The 17,417-nt window shown below is 40.2% G+C and overlaps 1 protein-coding gene across 3 annotated transcripts in view; it reads right to left on the reverse strand.

Annotated features, from left to right (window-relative positions):
• The window catches only part of fbln2 (fibulin 2), a 73,789-nt gene that overhangs the window by 30,369 nt on the left and 26,003 nt on the right, over positions 1–17,417 (reverse strand). For all 3 annotated transcript variants that reach the window (XM_085272890.1, XM_085272888.1, XM_085272889.1), the window contains exons 3-5: positions 2,142–2,265; positions 986–1,115; positions 172–352 (exon numbers count right to left, since the gene is read on the reverse strand). In XM_085272890.1, the coding sequence (XP_085129016.1) occupies positions 172–352; positions 986–1,115; positions 2,142–2,265 (435 nt within the window). The remainder of the gene's footprint in view (positions 1–171; positions 353–985; positions 1,116–2,141; positions 2,266–17,417) is intronic.

Here is a 17,417-nt window from a genome sequence, read left to right on the forward strand (position 1 = left end):
AGAACAGTTCACAAAGGTTCTGAAACTTTCAGTCATAATTACTACATTGTTTCACCTGCCACTTCCTTTGCTTGTTTTTTATTATACATAATATAAGTCCTAGCACGTGCAAAGTGCATAACATACGTGTTTTGCCAGGTGGAAATTGACTGTGCAGTGGTTTACAGATACCTTTCCTGGGAAGGGCAGTTGGTCTTGGCTTCTGCTTTCTCCTCAACAGGCTCAGAGCATCCCCTTCCTCGCAGCAAGTGAGGAAGATGTGGCCGCATGGATAGCCTAGGTGCTGGTGGGCATCACAACCTCGCCCTTCACTGCGAACACGTAAGCCAAGCACACAGCAGCTGCAGCACACCTGCCAGTCCGCACAACAATAGCATAGCCTGTTAGGAGAGTATCACCGGGGTGTCGTTCACATCTCTAATCATCACCTCACTTTATGGCCCTCTGCTTTTTGCTGGTTAGTAAACATCAGCATGAAAGAGAAACAGATGAGCAAGCTGCTTTATCGCACTGCAAAGGACTTCAGCTGCGTCATGTTTTGTAAAGAAAACCACACATTAACCTGGTTTTTGCAACCATCCTCTAAAACCCAGCAAGCAGAAGACCTGATACCGGAACATTTAACTCAGGTGGATTAGCCACAAGGTAAAACTCAACTACTTAGAAAGTAGAAAATGTTGCATTTCAAATTAAGACTTCGACATTAAAGATTTTAATTTAAAAGCTTTCGCAGCTGTTTTCTTCAAATAAGTCAAAATTCTAATGTGGTTTAAGTTCAGAATTCAACTGGCAAATGCAACTTTCACTATGTTATTGTGACAGAAAAAAAACAGAATTTTCTCCCCGTTTCTGTTAACAAAGCAAAACAAGAGTGAGCCTCTGGTCAGCAAAAGTGCTTGCTTCATGGAGAACTTGGTGGATCTGTTCACCATCTGTCATGACTCAACTGCCTTCCTCTTCCCTGTGAATCTTCTACTGTGTGTACCTGATAGGAGTCATCTAGACACGAGTCCCGCTCATCCACGTCACAGGTGTCTCCACCTCTGGCTGAGGTCACGCCTAGTTCACACTGTCTTTCCTTCACAGAGCTGAGACAGCACTGCTTCTGTGCAACACTGGAACACACACACACACACACAGCGAGTATTTTAGCACTTTCTTGTGCTTCATATTACTCCATACGTTAAAAGTAAATTCTTCGTTATGCATATTAATGTCAACTATATAAATAATGGAGACATAAACAAGTTAGTAAAAGTGTTTCTGAGGTCACAGGTGCTGTCCTCATAGACTTCTATACATCCAGATGGCTTTTTGTAAAAAAGGAGTTGCAAAAAGCGGCTTTACTTTTCAGACATCTTTTATGACCGTCTGATGTTACACAGAAGAAAAACAGTGTGCTCCATATAACCCAAGCAGCAACTCCTTATACGTTTTTATTTCTGTTCTTTGCTGTGAAAGAAACATCATCCACGATGAATTTAGTGATGGTCAATCCTGTGGCTCTGATGTTAACAGGTTAATCCTATCCCCAGCCCTTCCTGACAGTATAAGTGAAAGACGTAGCTTCCACGTATCTGTGGTTGTTTAATGGGAAACTCGTTCCTGACAAGTTAACGGGTTCACTCACTTTTTTGGGCTCAAGAAAGTCCATTTGATTGACAAATGAACGTGTGGTTTCATAGGTAGATATGTCTCTTTCTTGTCAGATGTGTTTATAGATAGAGAATGTGGAAAAGCTCATCTCAACACTTCAAACTGATGACAGCGGTCACAGTAGCTCACTATTTTTATCATTTCGTTATTTGTCTGTGATAAATCAGTTAAATCAGCTATGATGGTATTCTGATATAGTTTATATAAGACAGCGTGCAGTGGTTACAATGTTATCAACATTCAACTGCAGTATATTCAAAACGTCTAAATTATAAAGGTAATAAAGGTCATTTTTGCACTAAAATGTATTTTCTATGGGGCAGTGTAGGAAATGGCAGCAGTGAGAGTTCAATTATCCTGACTGTAACTCATACTTTGCATGATGTGCAGCACGATGAGTAAGTAGTTCATGTGTACAGTTAGTGTGCAGCAGCTACCACAAAGAACACTTGTATAACTAAAATTCATGCTCTCATGTTACTTACCTGCAAACAGAGACGTTGTCATTAGTGAGCAGAGGCATGTTCTTGCAGTGACCATTTTCAGAGGCCCATCTCTGGCCAGCAGTGCAGCAGGTCTGCAGCAGGTCTTCAGAGGACACACCTGGATCTGCAGACAGCAGACATGCAGGTATGCATATGTCAGCACACACATGACTGATGGAATAAAAACAGTTCAGCAGTGTTCAGCAGTACTCTACATGTGTGCACGCTGTATGGAGCAGACAGAAGCCCAAAGAGAACAGTGAAAACGTTAAGCTGTCTGACAGAAACATTTAGTAGACTGCAGCAGCCCTCGACGGTGCCTTAAAGATTTCTCCAGCTGACTAAAGAGGTACAAAACAGTAGTGCATTTTATTACTGGATTTTTTTCCCTTTTTGATCAGGTCTTGAATAACCTACTCAGCTATACGGCACAGTTTTTAAAAGCTGAATGAGAGTCCTTTGGTAGGGTTGTGAATATATACAGGACTCCGGGCAGTGTGCCAGAAGATGATGAGATTTTCTTTGCCAATAGTATATTTTTCCCTGACTGCTATTATAGTAAAAACTAACAAAAACACTATTTGAGAAGGTAGTACAAGAAAATCCATAAAGTATTTTAAGGAAAAGATTTGAAAGCAATTTCACTCTTTTGTGTCATTTTGATGCAAATATTTCCAAAAGGTTTCATCAGTCTGTGCCTTTCAGAAACAAACAGGTAAAAGGACTGACCACTGTGTGATAAACTGCATAGACACGTAGAGAAAGATGCTTTAAAATACATTTTTGGAACTTTTTTCAAAATACCATCAACGACAGACCTAGATTTGAAAGAAATCTCTGTACACGTGACACAAAACCATAGAGAAAATTAAACTTTGTAAACTGTGGATGTCTGGTTGATGCCTCTGATGTTTGTTGCAACACCTCGTCAGTGATCAGTGGATCTACACATGTTAAAACCTTTCCAAGATAAAAATATTTCTGAACCAAATCCAGAAAAACTCCCACCTTCTGTGAGCTCATTAAAGTGGCCTGAGGCATCTGGCTTTAGAAGCCAGCATCTGTGATGGTTTGGGGGTATTTAGAGGATATGCCATGGGTAACGTGCATATCTAAGAAGTCTCCATTAATACTAGCTAATATGTCCGAGTTTTTGAGCACCGCATGCTGTCATCCTACTTTCTCTGGGGAGGCTATGGTTGTTTTGGCAAGACAGAGTTCAACCAAGTTCTGAAGAATCGTCTTCTCTGCTTGGCTTCTCCCTCTTTTGGAGAGTCCATTTTTGGATTTGTGCCACATCTATGATTTGCCACTTTTAAACCAGAGGTTTTCTAATTAAAGTGCCTCTGACTGGAGTTAATAAAATCAAATAAACAGATAAAAGTGAGGGCCACGAGCTTGTAGTTCTCTGTGTTTGGGAGTGAGGATCAGAGATGTTCTCTCACGCAGAGCTGATTCCCATTGAGGATGGCATGATGGCTCTGTAAATTAAATCAGTTGCAATCCTTAACTGGCCATTTTAGTCATTCAGTGAGGGAATACCAAAATAAAATCCCAGTAATGGCTCCTCTTTAAAACCGTCTCAATTGCCATCCATTTAGTCAGAGGAAAAAAAATGTCATAATTTTAATGCCATCAACTGAAGGAAACGAGCATAGAATGCATTTGAAACCAGGAACCAATTAAATCCCCACAACTGAATGAATGCATTTCATATTTCTAAACTTCACAGCAACAAATTACTATCGATGCTCAAAAGAGGGAGAAAAAAAAGCTCAATTTGTTGCTTCCATTCAGCTGATTGCAAGCAAAGATTGTCCACATCAAGAGGATCCCGATTTGGCAGCCACTGATCAATGGCCATCTCTGCCACACCGCAAGCTCCCAACAGAGACTTCAATGCCCCCCTCTACCACCACCTCCCTCCGGTGAGCATGTAACAGCAAGCCTGGCTGCTCTGTGCGAAGCTTAGTTGGGGGATGTACACACCATGAGACAAACTGCTGTTGCTGCCTGGCACTGTAGAGAGCCAAGAGCTCGTCAGCCTCACCATCGCCTCCACGTCAGTCCCCAAAACCGTCTCACATTTACATTTACAAAAATCAGCAGTAAAAACAAAAGAATTTTAATAACGTTCATACTTTTCTATGCACAAAAGCATGTAGGCATTAAAAATGAGTGCGTCACACACACACACACACACACACACACACACACACGCACGCACGCACACACACACACACACACACACACACACACACACACACAGCTAATTACATTTCACTGTCTGGATTTGTGCTGAAACATGAAGCTTATTTCTCGTAATTAAAACCAGCTACATCAGAGAATTGGCTCCACAGAGTCAAATATAGCAGTTTGATAAGATTTAGCCATTTCCTGCATGCATGTAATATCCACCATATTCACCTCAAACCATAATTGGTCTGAAACTGTGCTAATCCCATTCTGCACGCTTGTACATTCGTATAGAAAAAAAAGAAAAGAAATAGTTCCCGAGAACACAGAAAAATAGTCGAGCTTCACTCTGAAATTCTATTTGAATTCACTCGCCTGCATTCAGCTTCATCCCAGTCCAACATCTTTTGATAAAGAACTTTTATAGCAAAAACTTACTGTGCATAATTTTTTAAGTATTGACATTAGAAAACAGCATTAACTTGTAGGATGCTTAAAAGTAAAAATGGCTTCTCATTTTTTTTCCCCAAAACATTGTCATTGTTAAATCTGTGAGATTTTACTGTCAAATGCACAAATGTCTTCTAAAATCTGTTAAATCTGTTTATTGTTTTGTTTGTTTGTTTTTTTCAAAAATCTCTGTCTTCATTGGGCACCTACTTAAACTGCTGTGTAGGCTACATGACAGTATTTCCATGGCCGTGCTCTTACTCTACTACTGACAAACAAAATAGTTGATTTACTGAAATAACTGAATAATTAATTCATGGCTTAAATAAGTTATGAAGCAGAAACAGTGGCTGCTAGCATAATAAATTACACATTCACTTTACAAGTGAACGACCCCATGTTTGATTCTAGGCGGAGACACAAAGAGAATGCTGTGTAAAAATCAGCCAATTAAAACATGTGGAACCACCAGCTGTTGCGATGCTTTGTAAATAAGGAAACAACAAAAATAATCTTTCTTTTTTTCATTAAGCGAAAATGTTACAAAAACATCAAAATAATGGTGCGATTTTCTTAAATGTGACAATTCTGGGTTTCTGTCAGTGTATTACAAGCCCTGTGGCTAGCCTGGCCCACATTTGCACCCACTGTATTTAAGCACATGTGGAAGGTATTCAAAGAAGGACATCAGTAACATCAACCTTTGATTAGTCAAGTCCTGTTGTGAAGTTTCAAGTTGAGCATTTTGGCTCTGACTGAGACACTCTGGGACACAAAATGCTCTTAGGCGTGTATCTTGCCAATAATTAATGAAAGAACACGCTGTTTATAGCTTTTAAGTCTGTAAATCATTGAAGTCCAAAGGTTATTTCCCCATAGATTTCCATACACTCACACTCTTACACTCAGCTTTCTTCACCACGATGGACCAGTACAGCATCTGAACCACTGCAGCCGTGGCCCCAATCCTGTCAGTGTCTCGCTCCCTTCTCCTCACTCATAAACAAGACCCCGAGACTCTTAAACTTCTTCTTCACTTCAGTTGGGTACTCCACCCTTTCCTGGCTGAGTATCATGGCCTCAGATGTGGTGGTGATATTCTCATTCCAGCCACAATCGGCAGTGAACTGGTCCAGTGAGAGCTGGAGGCCACCAACTGAATTACATCAGCGGGCCTCGGACCGGTACCGGTCCGTGAGTCATTTGATACCGGGCCACGAGAGTTGAGGCTCAGGTGTGAAATGTATGGTTTTCAGGGTTTTTATCGGTTTTCAGCGTTATTTTGTTATCGTTTTTATCGTTAACTCGGTTTTCCTGGGTCTTTTCACGTGTGTTATGAATAAATCTTCTTTTTTTCGGTACCGGTACTAGTTTTATTTTGTTGTATTTATCCGCGACACCTTAAAGGCCGGTCCGTGGCGCAAAAAATGTTGGGGACCGCTGAATTACATCATCCGCAAAATGTAGAGATGAAATCCTGAGGCCACAAAGGTGGAGGTCTTCCCACTGCATGGCTATGCCTAGAAATTCTGTCCACACTGTTAAAAGGATTGGCGACAGTAATTCAGAACAACACTTCACAGCAGTTGTACAGGGACTAAAGGGCTCATAACAGTGGGCCAGATTATATCTTTCAGCAGGCCTGGGAATCTCTATGTGTTTCCTTGGATAAGCTGAAGGAGGTTGGATGTGAGGAAGAAGATGGATGATGGACTGATGGATAGATGTTCCCTGCCTCATTTAAGAATTTTAAGAATATTTTTTCATGTAATATTTCTGGATTATGTATGATATACAGCGTATAGACATGCAAAAAACATTATCCAAACCTGAGTTTGTATACAGACATTCATTGGGGCAAGTGGAAAGCAGCATAATGTCTCACTGTTATCAAAAATATGTTCCTGCCAAAAGCCAAATATGATTTTCAGATGCAGGGTCAGATGGAACTTAACAGTTAAGAGTAGCCTTCTAATTAGAAGGTAAGCACATATATTTATAGCTTGAAACCACACTTCTGTCAGCACCTTTTGTTGAAATAGTCAGAGCAGCTGCTGAGATGGCAGTGCTGCCTTGCCTATCAAACCAGCTGGTCATGTAGCAGATGGACTGAAAATAAGAGACATCCGTCCACCTAAGGACATCCCATGGGGTTTGTCTGGACAGATTAGCCCAGGCTCACACAGTTCACCCATCATTACTTTGTCTGGCCAAACACAGACCTTACCACCCACCCACTGAGACACAAGTGAACCCATCTGCACCACCTGAAAACAAATGACAACAACCAGTGATCGCGTGATGTCATGAGTGTCTGCTGCTTATAATGTGTCAGGAGTTTGGATGGTCTAGGACAGGGGTCGGCAACCTGCGGGTGGTTTGGGAAAATAAATTGGAAGTATTTAGCTGAAGTGTATTTTATTTGTGTTTAGTTCTTTTTTTAACTTGTAGTTCTAAATTAGAAGATTATTGTGATATTGAAATATAAAACTAAGATTATATTTTATTATTTTTCATCGCTCAAAATAAGCGTCACACTCCCGGAAGCCGGTGTACCCGCCGAAACGCCGTGCATTTATCGAGACTTTCAACCCCAGGTAGGGCAGTTATAATGTGGATCTTCGGATCCACATTATGTCAGCAGCTCCACCGTGAATGATGTTAAAAACAAACACCGGTCACGCCTCACAGACGACAGCTTACAGTCCTGCGTAAAGTCACTTCGTACAGCCCCGATTTGCAGACGCTGTGCGCAGAGGTTCAGGAGCAGAAGTCCCATTGTAAACATACCACGACAGACCCGACGATGTTTCCATGAACGCGCTTTTGAACATCTCTTTATTGACCACTTTTCACACAGGGTTGCTGTACGCATACAGCCGGCTGTAGCTTTTCAGCTCACAGCCCGAGTCCGACACATATCAACACAACAGCAGAGACTTTAAGGCAGCGAGGCGTGATTGCCCGCTCAGGTGCGTCCGACTCCCCTGCAGCGGCACTGCAGACCACGTCCCGCCACACACATTAACCAGGTAAAATACATATTTAGGCAGAATTTTGCAAATATCTATTTTTTTTTTTAGCAGCATAGTGCTTTTTTCCTGCAAGTGATGAGCCCAGAGCCTTGACACCAAACACTATTTGTATTTTGCCACTAAAAGAAATCACATCAACATAAGTAGTCTAACTTATTTTCAGTATATATTTTTTTAATTCTAAAAATATTGTACATACTGTAAGTGCATGCACTGGATGTCCATCACGCCACTCTTGTGTTAATCTATGCACGGTCTGAAGCATGTGTGTGGGAATGTATGTGAATGTTTTACTGTTATATCTTATTAGTATTTTAAGTATTCTATCTATTTTATTTATTGAATTTTATTGTTTTATTTATATTTTGATATTGCTAGGGATGATGCAATGATCGGGGACCATTCTTAATTTCGTTGTTCTCATGACAATGACAATAAAGTTTCTGATTCTGATTCTGATTCTGATTCTGATTCTGGATATGGCTTAAAGGTGCATTAATTTATATTATGTGAAAGGGTAGTAGCAAACCAAATAACATTCAAATCAGCAGAACTCACTTTCTCATCGCGTCTTTAATCATTGTTGATTGTCGTAAAGAAGAACTTCACACAAATCCAGCTCAAACGCTCGGGTTTCTTAATAGTTGCAACTGAACGATTTAGAAAAAACTTGTTACCTGTACATAAAACATAAACATAACATCATCTTCTAAAAGTATCACTAGTTGAATTTAGGAATTTATGGCTGTGTTTCTGTCCAATTATAAGTCCTAATATTTACTCAGTTTGAAGCTCCACCAACCTCAGAGAACTATGTATGGTGTTTCAGCTGCTAAATGCTCCTGTTTGTTTATCAACCAAACACCACTGTTTGCACCCTTTGATACTCAGCAGCTGGTGTTGAATCAGGCTACTGAACATTTTTCAGCTACCTGTTTGATAAACTAAAATGGGAAAGTTGTGCGATTGTAAAACAAAAACAAAGTAGTGAAAGGTGCTAAATCCTGTCATTAAGTAAACTAGTTACTGGTTACTGGCGATCTTTGCCTCCATTTCAGAAAGAGGCAGATGAATCTATTGATGCCGTAACCCCGTTCCATGCACCGCCCGCTAACACTACGCTCTGCATAAAGGCAACATGCTAGTTGCTTTGATGAAACTCTAATATTTCACATAATATTACCACATATTGTGCATTTATACCAATATATGGAACCATTATGTTTATTATTGACAATCTTAGTTTTTCAAGGTTAAACATTGAAATTTCTCTCTTTTGTTACACTTGCACTTCTCTCCTGTAAGATCAGTCTACTTTCTTTCTGATGCGCAGTGCTAGAGTCCAGAGTTAAAGGTGAATGTGGGGCAATATAAAGAATGTGAATAATAGAATAAATATTTAATAAAAGCTGCCATGCTTACCAAGTGCACAGTACATTTCTCTTAATAACGCTATAATAAATATTTGATTTACTGCCTAGAATGTTTAAGTAGCTTAAATGAACAGTGGCCTTCACTGACCAGGCACCACTGAAGTGCTTAATCCAATACAATATAGTGATTTCAGAATCACATTAAGCCCTGAATGTTTAGCAAAGCCTAGAATCTTCTTAATTGTTCATCATGTATGACATTTATGTTTTCCACTAAAAGTACCTTTATAGCCAGAACATGCAAGAGGAAACTAGCCCCTGCCTGCAGACTTCTCTTAAGCCCTACCACAGACGATATTGGGAACATCAGCAGCGTTTTACTGGGAGTAGTTTGTCAAGTCTGGGCAACTTTTTAAATACATTTTTTATGGGAAAAGTTGGGCTATATTCTACTAAAACAACCCCCCTCTCATCCTAGTATGCCTATGCCAGACAGACGTTTAGTTCAGTAAGTCAGACTAGCATGCATTGATGGATAACTGATAATAACACCAGTTTTGGAACCAACTCTGTGATAAAATACTTCAGTAAAACCCGAGAAAAAGGAAAAAGCTCCACGTGTTCAAAAAATGTCAGCATTTCATTCTCTACATTTTAATTTTCAGCTTCCTGTGGGAGGAAGACACCGCAGCCAAAGATCACACCTGTCAACCATTTCAAACCATTTTTTTGGCAGACAAGCCACTTTTCAATTTCAGCTCAAGAAACAGGTGTGGATTTACATGACTCATTCCGTTTGTGCGTCTTGTGGAAATTGCCAGTAAAGTTGGCGCATTATAGATGAATTGCTGCATCTCTTCAAGGTTATGCGATCAAAGGCCATGACCAACAGTCTAAGACAACCTAAGACATTATTGTGGTCAATGTATGGGTTGTTGAATTTCCCAACAAACATCATGTGAGGTTTTAACATGACCACAGTGATACCAATATCATCCTCATTTCTTCTTGGCCTTTCTTCCCACTCAGCTTTACAGGGTCTCATCTGCAAAGCAGAAACTGCTGAGTTCAAAGGCCTATCCTTACACTGAGTCAGAGCTGCGGTTTGACAAAAATTGAAAACAAAAGCCCCATACAGTACTGTGCTGCTCTGCCTTCCTCGGAGGCAAAGCTAGAAATTCTCTGGGTTTATCCCCAGCTGCTTCATGAGAATTAACTTCTGCTGTTTTCCTCTGAGTATGAGACAGCAGGCATCTTTAAATCCAAATTCAATGTTCCAAATTTGACCTAAAAGTGTAATTCACTGCCATCTTTGCAGGTCTACATCAAACAGACACAGATGTAATAAACTGCTGCAATACAACACCAGTGTGGTGCATAAGCTCTAAAGCTATCCACAGCAAATGTCCGTAATGAGTAATTTCCTTTATAATCTGGTACATTCACATTCTGTCAGTGTGCATTATTCTCAATGGTGTTTGCATCACGAAGGCTCATTTTGTTGGGAATCCCACAGCAGCAACAGTCTGGATGAGCTATGGCCTTGAAAACAAGAGTTTGAGAGAGATGCACAGATTGGCCACAAAATGCAAACTTCTCTATCAGATTGTCTCTCACATCTGTCAGTCACAGCAATCCCAAAGTGGAAGGTTTTGATAGTGGCTGAAAATGTAAATATTAACATGGTATGTTAAGTTTGTTGTGTGAGATCATTCTCACTATGTGCTGCTTACCGGGCATTAAACTGTACAACCAGGTGGAAAACACAATGAAACATTTAGCAGCTAAAATTCGATTCAGTTCAGTTTTATTTATATAGCACCACTTCAGAAAATCAGTCACCTCAAGGTGTTTTACATGTAATGTCACCATATCAGTAACACTACTCCTATGAGCAAGCACTTGGCAAAAATGGGAAGGAAAAAGTCCATTTTAACAGGAAGAAAACTCCCTCGCGTAACTAAGGAAGGGTTCAGGGTCACCTGACCCAATCCCAATTATAAGCTTTGACAAAAGGGAATCTTAAAAGTAGAGATTAATTATGGCGTTCCACAGGATTCTGTGCCTGAACCAATTCTACTTACATTATACATGTTTCCATTAGTCAGTATCATTTGAAGGCATGGTATACATTTTCATTGCTGTGCAGATGATATCCAGGTTAATTAAATGAAGCCAGATGAAACGGACCAATTTATTGTGTCATCTTGAAATCTTGAAGTCCCCCAGGCTTACTGCTCATTAAATCTGAAGATTTAACATTCAGCCTTTTATATTTAAAATGATACAGAGTGCTATAACAGAGTTTATCCATATGTGCTTATAGTAAATCATCTTTATTCTTAATCAAAGATATAAATCTAATTAATATGTTGAATAAGAAATGCAGTTTGAGTAATAAAAATTATTCTAATCTCTAGATTTTGTGTGTGTAGACATGATCCAGCTTCGACCTGGGCAGATTAGTGTCTGTGTGTAGCTGCAGGAATCTGTCACCAACCCAGAGAATCATGAGCGAGTCCCCATCGGCTCCGTCTAAGCACTGGGTAAAACTCATAGGAGTTGATTCAGACTTCCTGTATTAGGGTGCTGGTTTCACAGATCAATATTCTTAAAGACTTAAAAGCCTGAATGACCTCTAATTTCCTGCTTCTAAATTCAAATAAAACTGAAGTGATTGTATTCTGCCCTAATCTCAGAAACATGGGTTCCAATGAGACACTTACTCTGGATGGCCTTACCTTGGCCTCCAGTTCTGTGGAACCACAACACCCTCTCTACTTAAAACTCTCCTAAGAATCAGACTTAAAACTTTACATTTTGAAAAAATTCCTAATCAGGGATTTATCGCATGACCCTGAACCCTCAGTTATGCTGGAATAGACCTAGGCCAGGGGTGGGCAACTCCAGGCCTCGAGGGCCGGTGTCCCTGCAGGTTTTAGATGTGTCCTTAAGCCAACACAGCTGATTTAAATGACTAAATTAGCTCCTCAACATGTCCTGCAGTTCTCCAGAGGCCTGGTAACGAACTAATCATGTGATTCAGGTGTGTTGACCCAAGGTGAGATCTAAAACCTGCAGGACACCGGCCCTCGAGGCCTGGAATTGCCCACCCCTGACCTAGGCTGATGGGAACTTCTCATAATATTGTTCTTTCTTCATCCTCCATGTGTTTATACCCCACACCGAATTTAATCAGTTATTATTCATCTCTGGCTCCCTTCCACAGCGTATCTTTGTCCTGTCTCCCTTCCTTCAGCAGATGGCTGCCCCTCCCTGAGCCTGGTTCTGCTTAAAATCTCTTCATGTTAAAAGGGAGTTTTTCCTTACCAAAGTTGCCAAGGGCTTGTTCAGAGGGGGTTGTCTGATTGTCTGGGTTTTTGATGTATTATTGAAGGGTCTACAACTTACAATATAAAGCACCTTGAGGTGACTATTGTGGTGGTTTGGAGCTTGATAAATAAATTGAACTGAAATTACTTGCCACTTAAAAAATGCTTGTCCCCTTATGCTCGCTCCTCTTCTATAGCACTAGCTACAGTCCTGTAAAATTATCCAAAGTATTGCAGTAGTCACTGGCAAATGCTAGAGATCCAGCCAGGCTCACAGCCTCCCCACATGAGCAAAGGAATCACAATGAACAAAAGAACCACAAGCAACATAATTAAAGCGCTCATAATGTATTTACAACAACAGTGGTCAATTTTTCCCCATAGTCAAATGCTCAGTCTTTATATCAGGATGTTTACAACAGTTCTCAGAGTAGAAGGAAGAAAAGTTAAATCTGGCCACTTTGTGGTCCTTGAATTTACTTGGGGGAGAACTCTCTTGCTAAGACAGGATATTGGATAACAAGTTTATGCCAGCACTCCGATGTCATACTCTTATTCCAAAACAGGCATAATGGATGCTCGAAGGCTGCCCAGGAGTTCATCATGGTGAGGGAAAGTCTTCAGAATGTAAGATATGAGCAAGCAAAAGCCTAACAAACTGTGGACTTCATACAAGCTCTCGAGGGCTGACTTGTAGCAACAGGCACTAAACAGACTGGTCACTTCCTGATGTGAGGTGCCTTGGTAAGACTGTGCTTTTTAAATAGTTTTTAATTGGTTAATTTGGAGGTGCTCACCTCGTGTGATGCAAGTGTGGTTTCCATTATGAAAAGGCAACCAGGACAGTATAATGTGCTACTTTTCATTCAGCTCGCTGTTTCATGTTTTCATTGTGAACCAATATTTGTGGCCTAGTTTGCTGCAAAAATAACAATCTTCTGTTTCCCCAATTACCCCTCCTCCTCATCAAGAGGTAGCAAAGATTTGAATGCACTCAACAGTAGATCCAAGCATTTGTTGACTCTGTCTCATGACAAAGTTCTAAAGCACAAACAAATGCAGTCTTCTGGATGATTAGCTGCTTGATGCCCCACTTTAGTTCTGGCAGGTCGCAAAGAAAGTGCACTGACTAGAGTGGTAACAAAAGCAAACTAAGCCATCTTTCTAAATTCAGATAAGAAGAAGGAAGCCACTTCTATATCATTATCTACTTTTTACTTAAAGGATTTACTTCCTGCCAATAATAATAATAATAATAATAATAATAATAATAATACTACATTTTATTTAAATAGCGCCTTTCAAAGCACCCAAGGACACTGTACAACAGATAAAAACTGGAAATATACACAATGATAAAAATAGAAGATAAAAGTTAAAACATACAGAAATTTAAGAATAGGCAATTTTAAACAGATGAGTTTTGAGGGTGGACTTAAAAAGAGAGAATGAACTAATATTTCTGAGGTCCGGGGGTAGGGAATTCCAAAGTCGAGGGGCAGAGCAGCTAAAGGCCCTCCCTCCCATTGTGATCAGACGAGCAGAGGGAACAGAGAGAGAAAGAGAAGATGAAGATCTGAGGCAGCGGGATGGGAGCTTCATCTGTAATAAGTCAGAGAGGTACGGTGGAGAGAGAGAATGAATAGCCTTGAATGTATACAGAATTATTTTAAAATGGATGCGAAATTTGACCGGGAGCCAGTGAAGTTGCTTCGGGATTGGGGAGATGTGGTGGGTAGAAGAAGTCCTAGTAATAATACGGGCAGCAGAGTTCTGGACACGTTGGAGCTTGTTGATAGATTTTTGTGTAAGGCCAAATAATAATGAGTTGCAGTAGTCAATTCTAGAGATAACAAGATTATGGATGAGAATGGCAGTGGCGTGAGGTGTGAGGAAGGGGCGGAGGCGATTAATGTTACGGAGTTGGAAATATGCTGCACGTGTAATATTATTGATATGTGAGTTAAAGGATAATGTGCTATCGAGAATGACACCCAAGCTTTTCACAGAGGGAGAGATAGGGACCAGCGAGTTATTGATGGTGAGAGAGAAATTGTTAATTCTGGATAGCAGTCGTTTAGTGCCAACCAGAAGAAGTTCCGATTTATTGCTGTTGAGTTTAAGAAAGTTGGAGGAGAACCAAGAATTAAGTTCAGCTAGACAGAGGATGAGGGAGGGTGGAGGAAGAGTAGAGTCAGGTTTGGTAGAGAGATAGAGCTGGGTGTCATCGGCGTAGCAGTGGAACTGAATATTATATTTACGAAAAATATGTCCGAGTGGAAGAAGGTAGATGATGAAAAGAAGGGGCCCGAGGACAGATCCCTGGGGCACCCCAGTGGATAAAGGAGAAAGCTGAGAAGTGAAGGATTTTAATTGAATGAACTGAGTGCGGTCAGATAGGTATGATTTAAACCAGGCTAGTGGAGTGTGAGAGAGACCAATAGAAGCTAATCTGCTAAGGAGAATGGGATGAGAGATGGTGTCAAAAGCTGCACTCAGATCAAGAAGGATAAGGATGGAGAGGAGACCAGAATCAGCTGCTATAAGAAGGTCGTTTGTTATTTTTATAAGAGCAGTTTCAGTGCTATGTAGAGGACGAAAGCCAGACTGGAACTGTTCGTAAAGGTTATTATCAGTTAGGTGAAGATGGACTTGTGAAGCAACTATTCTTTCAAGGATTTTTGAGAGAAATGGTAGATTGGAGATAGGACGAAAATTATTAAAGTTGTTGGGATCTAGACCAGTTTTTTTCAGAATTGGGGTAATAGCAGCAACTTTGAAGGAAGCAGGAACAGTTCCAGTGGTGAGTGAAGAGTGAATAGTGAGGCTTCACAAGTGAGGCTTCACAAGCAAAATTGCCCCAATATCCACTGAGAACAAAGCGAGCGAGAGCATGTTGAGAGACGGAAAGCTTTCACAGATCCACTCAAGATATGTAAAAGAAAGCCATCAAGCAGATATGCAAGAGGGTAACAAGAGATGTGAATCAATATCATCCACTATTTACAACATCTATGCCAGATGCTGAATGCAGACATCTTAAGAGGCATCTTCAGTTATTGGGAATAAGAAAAGATTAAAAGAAATCTGTCGCTGATATTTAGAGCTGAGCTTTGTTCCCCTCTGTGATGAAAAAACAACAGCAGAGCAAAAGGAAACGAATGAAATGCGCGTCCTTTTGCGTATCCTTACATTGTGCTCTGTTGCTATGCCATGATGTGGGCCACTATGTAAATATTGGAACAGCCATAACACCAGTATTCTACAAAGTAAAATATTTAGTGGACAGTATTCCCAGATAGTCATCTGTGCAGTCTGTGTTTAGCTGGAGAGAATGGAGTATTGTTTTGGTGATTGGGGTCATACAGTAGGTCGGGCAGCAGTGGTTAGGGAAGCGGACCTTCATAACAGCAGTATTACCCATGGACAGGGCTGTAGGGGTTTGTAGGGCTCTCTCATTAATGTCTTTGTCTCTATCTTTTGCTCGCTCTCTTTTCCTCCTCACACACACATGCACACAGGGAGATGGAGACAAGTTTCAAACGAAAAACAAAAACCTGGGGTACTTAAAGCTCTTATGTTATATCAGAGGCCTGGAGACAATGGGAAGATGCAGGGCACCCGAGGGTTGGAAAACACTTTGTAAATAATTGAGATTGTGTTCCTTTGTTTTGTTTGTCTTTAAATGACTGACTCTCTGTCTTGGTCAAGTCAATACTGCAGGCAGCAGTATGAGAGAGCCAGATGATTTGTTGCTGCTGCAGAGCCTGGCATACTTCATTTGAAGGGTTTCCTTCTTACTTTGTGACTGCTTGATCTGGAAAGGGTCAGATGTCGACCTTCACGAGGTGACTCCAAGAAACTGGAGTTAATCCTGTGCTGTATTCATGCTGTTGTTATAGACTATTAAGGACATTTGCTCTGCCACCTTTCACCTTTCCCTGAATGAGCTAATATTAATTACTACTACTACAGTGTAACTATTAAAGTGAAAAGGACGTTATCAGACTTTTTTCCAAAACAGTTTTTCAAGAGATCAGAACATCTTAAAAATGGCTCAGAATAAACATCTGTAACTTCATATCTATGTTGACCAACAGGAAACAGATACACACATAATTCTACATCTGAACGATCAGTCATCTAAAGCTACGTCTACGAAAAGCTAAAACCAGGAAAACTGTCCTGCCTGAGAGAGCAGAAAGTGTGGCTCAGACTGCAAACAGTGCAATGGAAATGCTCTGTTGAAATTATTTCAGATAATGAGACGTGATTACACAAGCATCTGGGACAAACTGCTGTGTGTTTGCCACAGTGTGTTTTGACTGTTTCTTTTCCAAGCCATTGCAGTCAATAGTTTCTAGAATTGGCTACCACAAAATACTGGTCAAACGTTTTGACAGCGGCACCACTGCCTAAATTTAAAAAAAAAAAATTTTGCCAATAAAGTTTTTGAAAATAATAAAATGCTTGAAATTGTTCTTTACTACAGAAACGTAAAAGCAATCTAAATAAAACCTAAAGTATAATTTAGAATTTATGCCACTGTCAAAAATTTTCCTCATGACCGTATGACTTTGCCATGCTTAAATTAATTAATCCTAGGGGTCCTAACTATGTTTTCCAGTTTCTGGGAAGATTTAAAGGTAGAAAAAGTGTTTACACTGCCATTAGATATCATGAACTTCTGTTTCAAGATAAATGAGCAACAGTGCTCACCTACAAAAACCTGCATCTACTACTGATATACCCTAAAATAGCATGAATATAACCCTTACATAATTCATTATCATTAACAAATTTTCACCACATTACAACCATTAAAAAACTGATAAAGACAGAATCACCTTAAACCATAAAACTGTGGTTCATGGTACAGCATTTAATCAG

Source organism: Mchenga conophoros, linkage group LG5 (assembly GCF_057382185.1).
Source record: "Mchenga conophoros isolate Kocher_MC1m ecotype Shallow Benthic linkage group LG5, M_conophoros_male_GT1.1, whole genome shotgun sequence".
NCBI lineage: Eukaryota > Metazoa > Chordata > Actinopteri > Cichliformes > Cichlidae > Mchenga > Mchenga conophoros.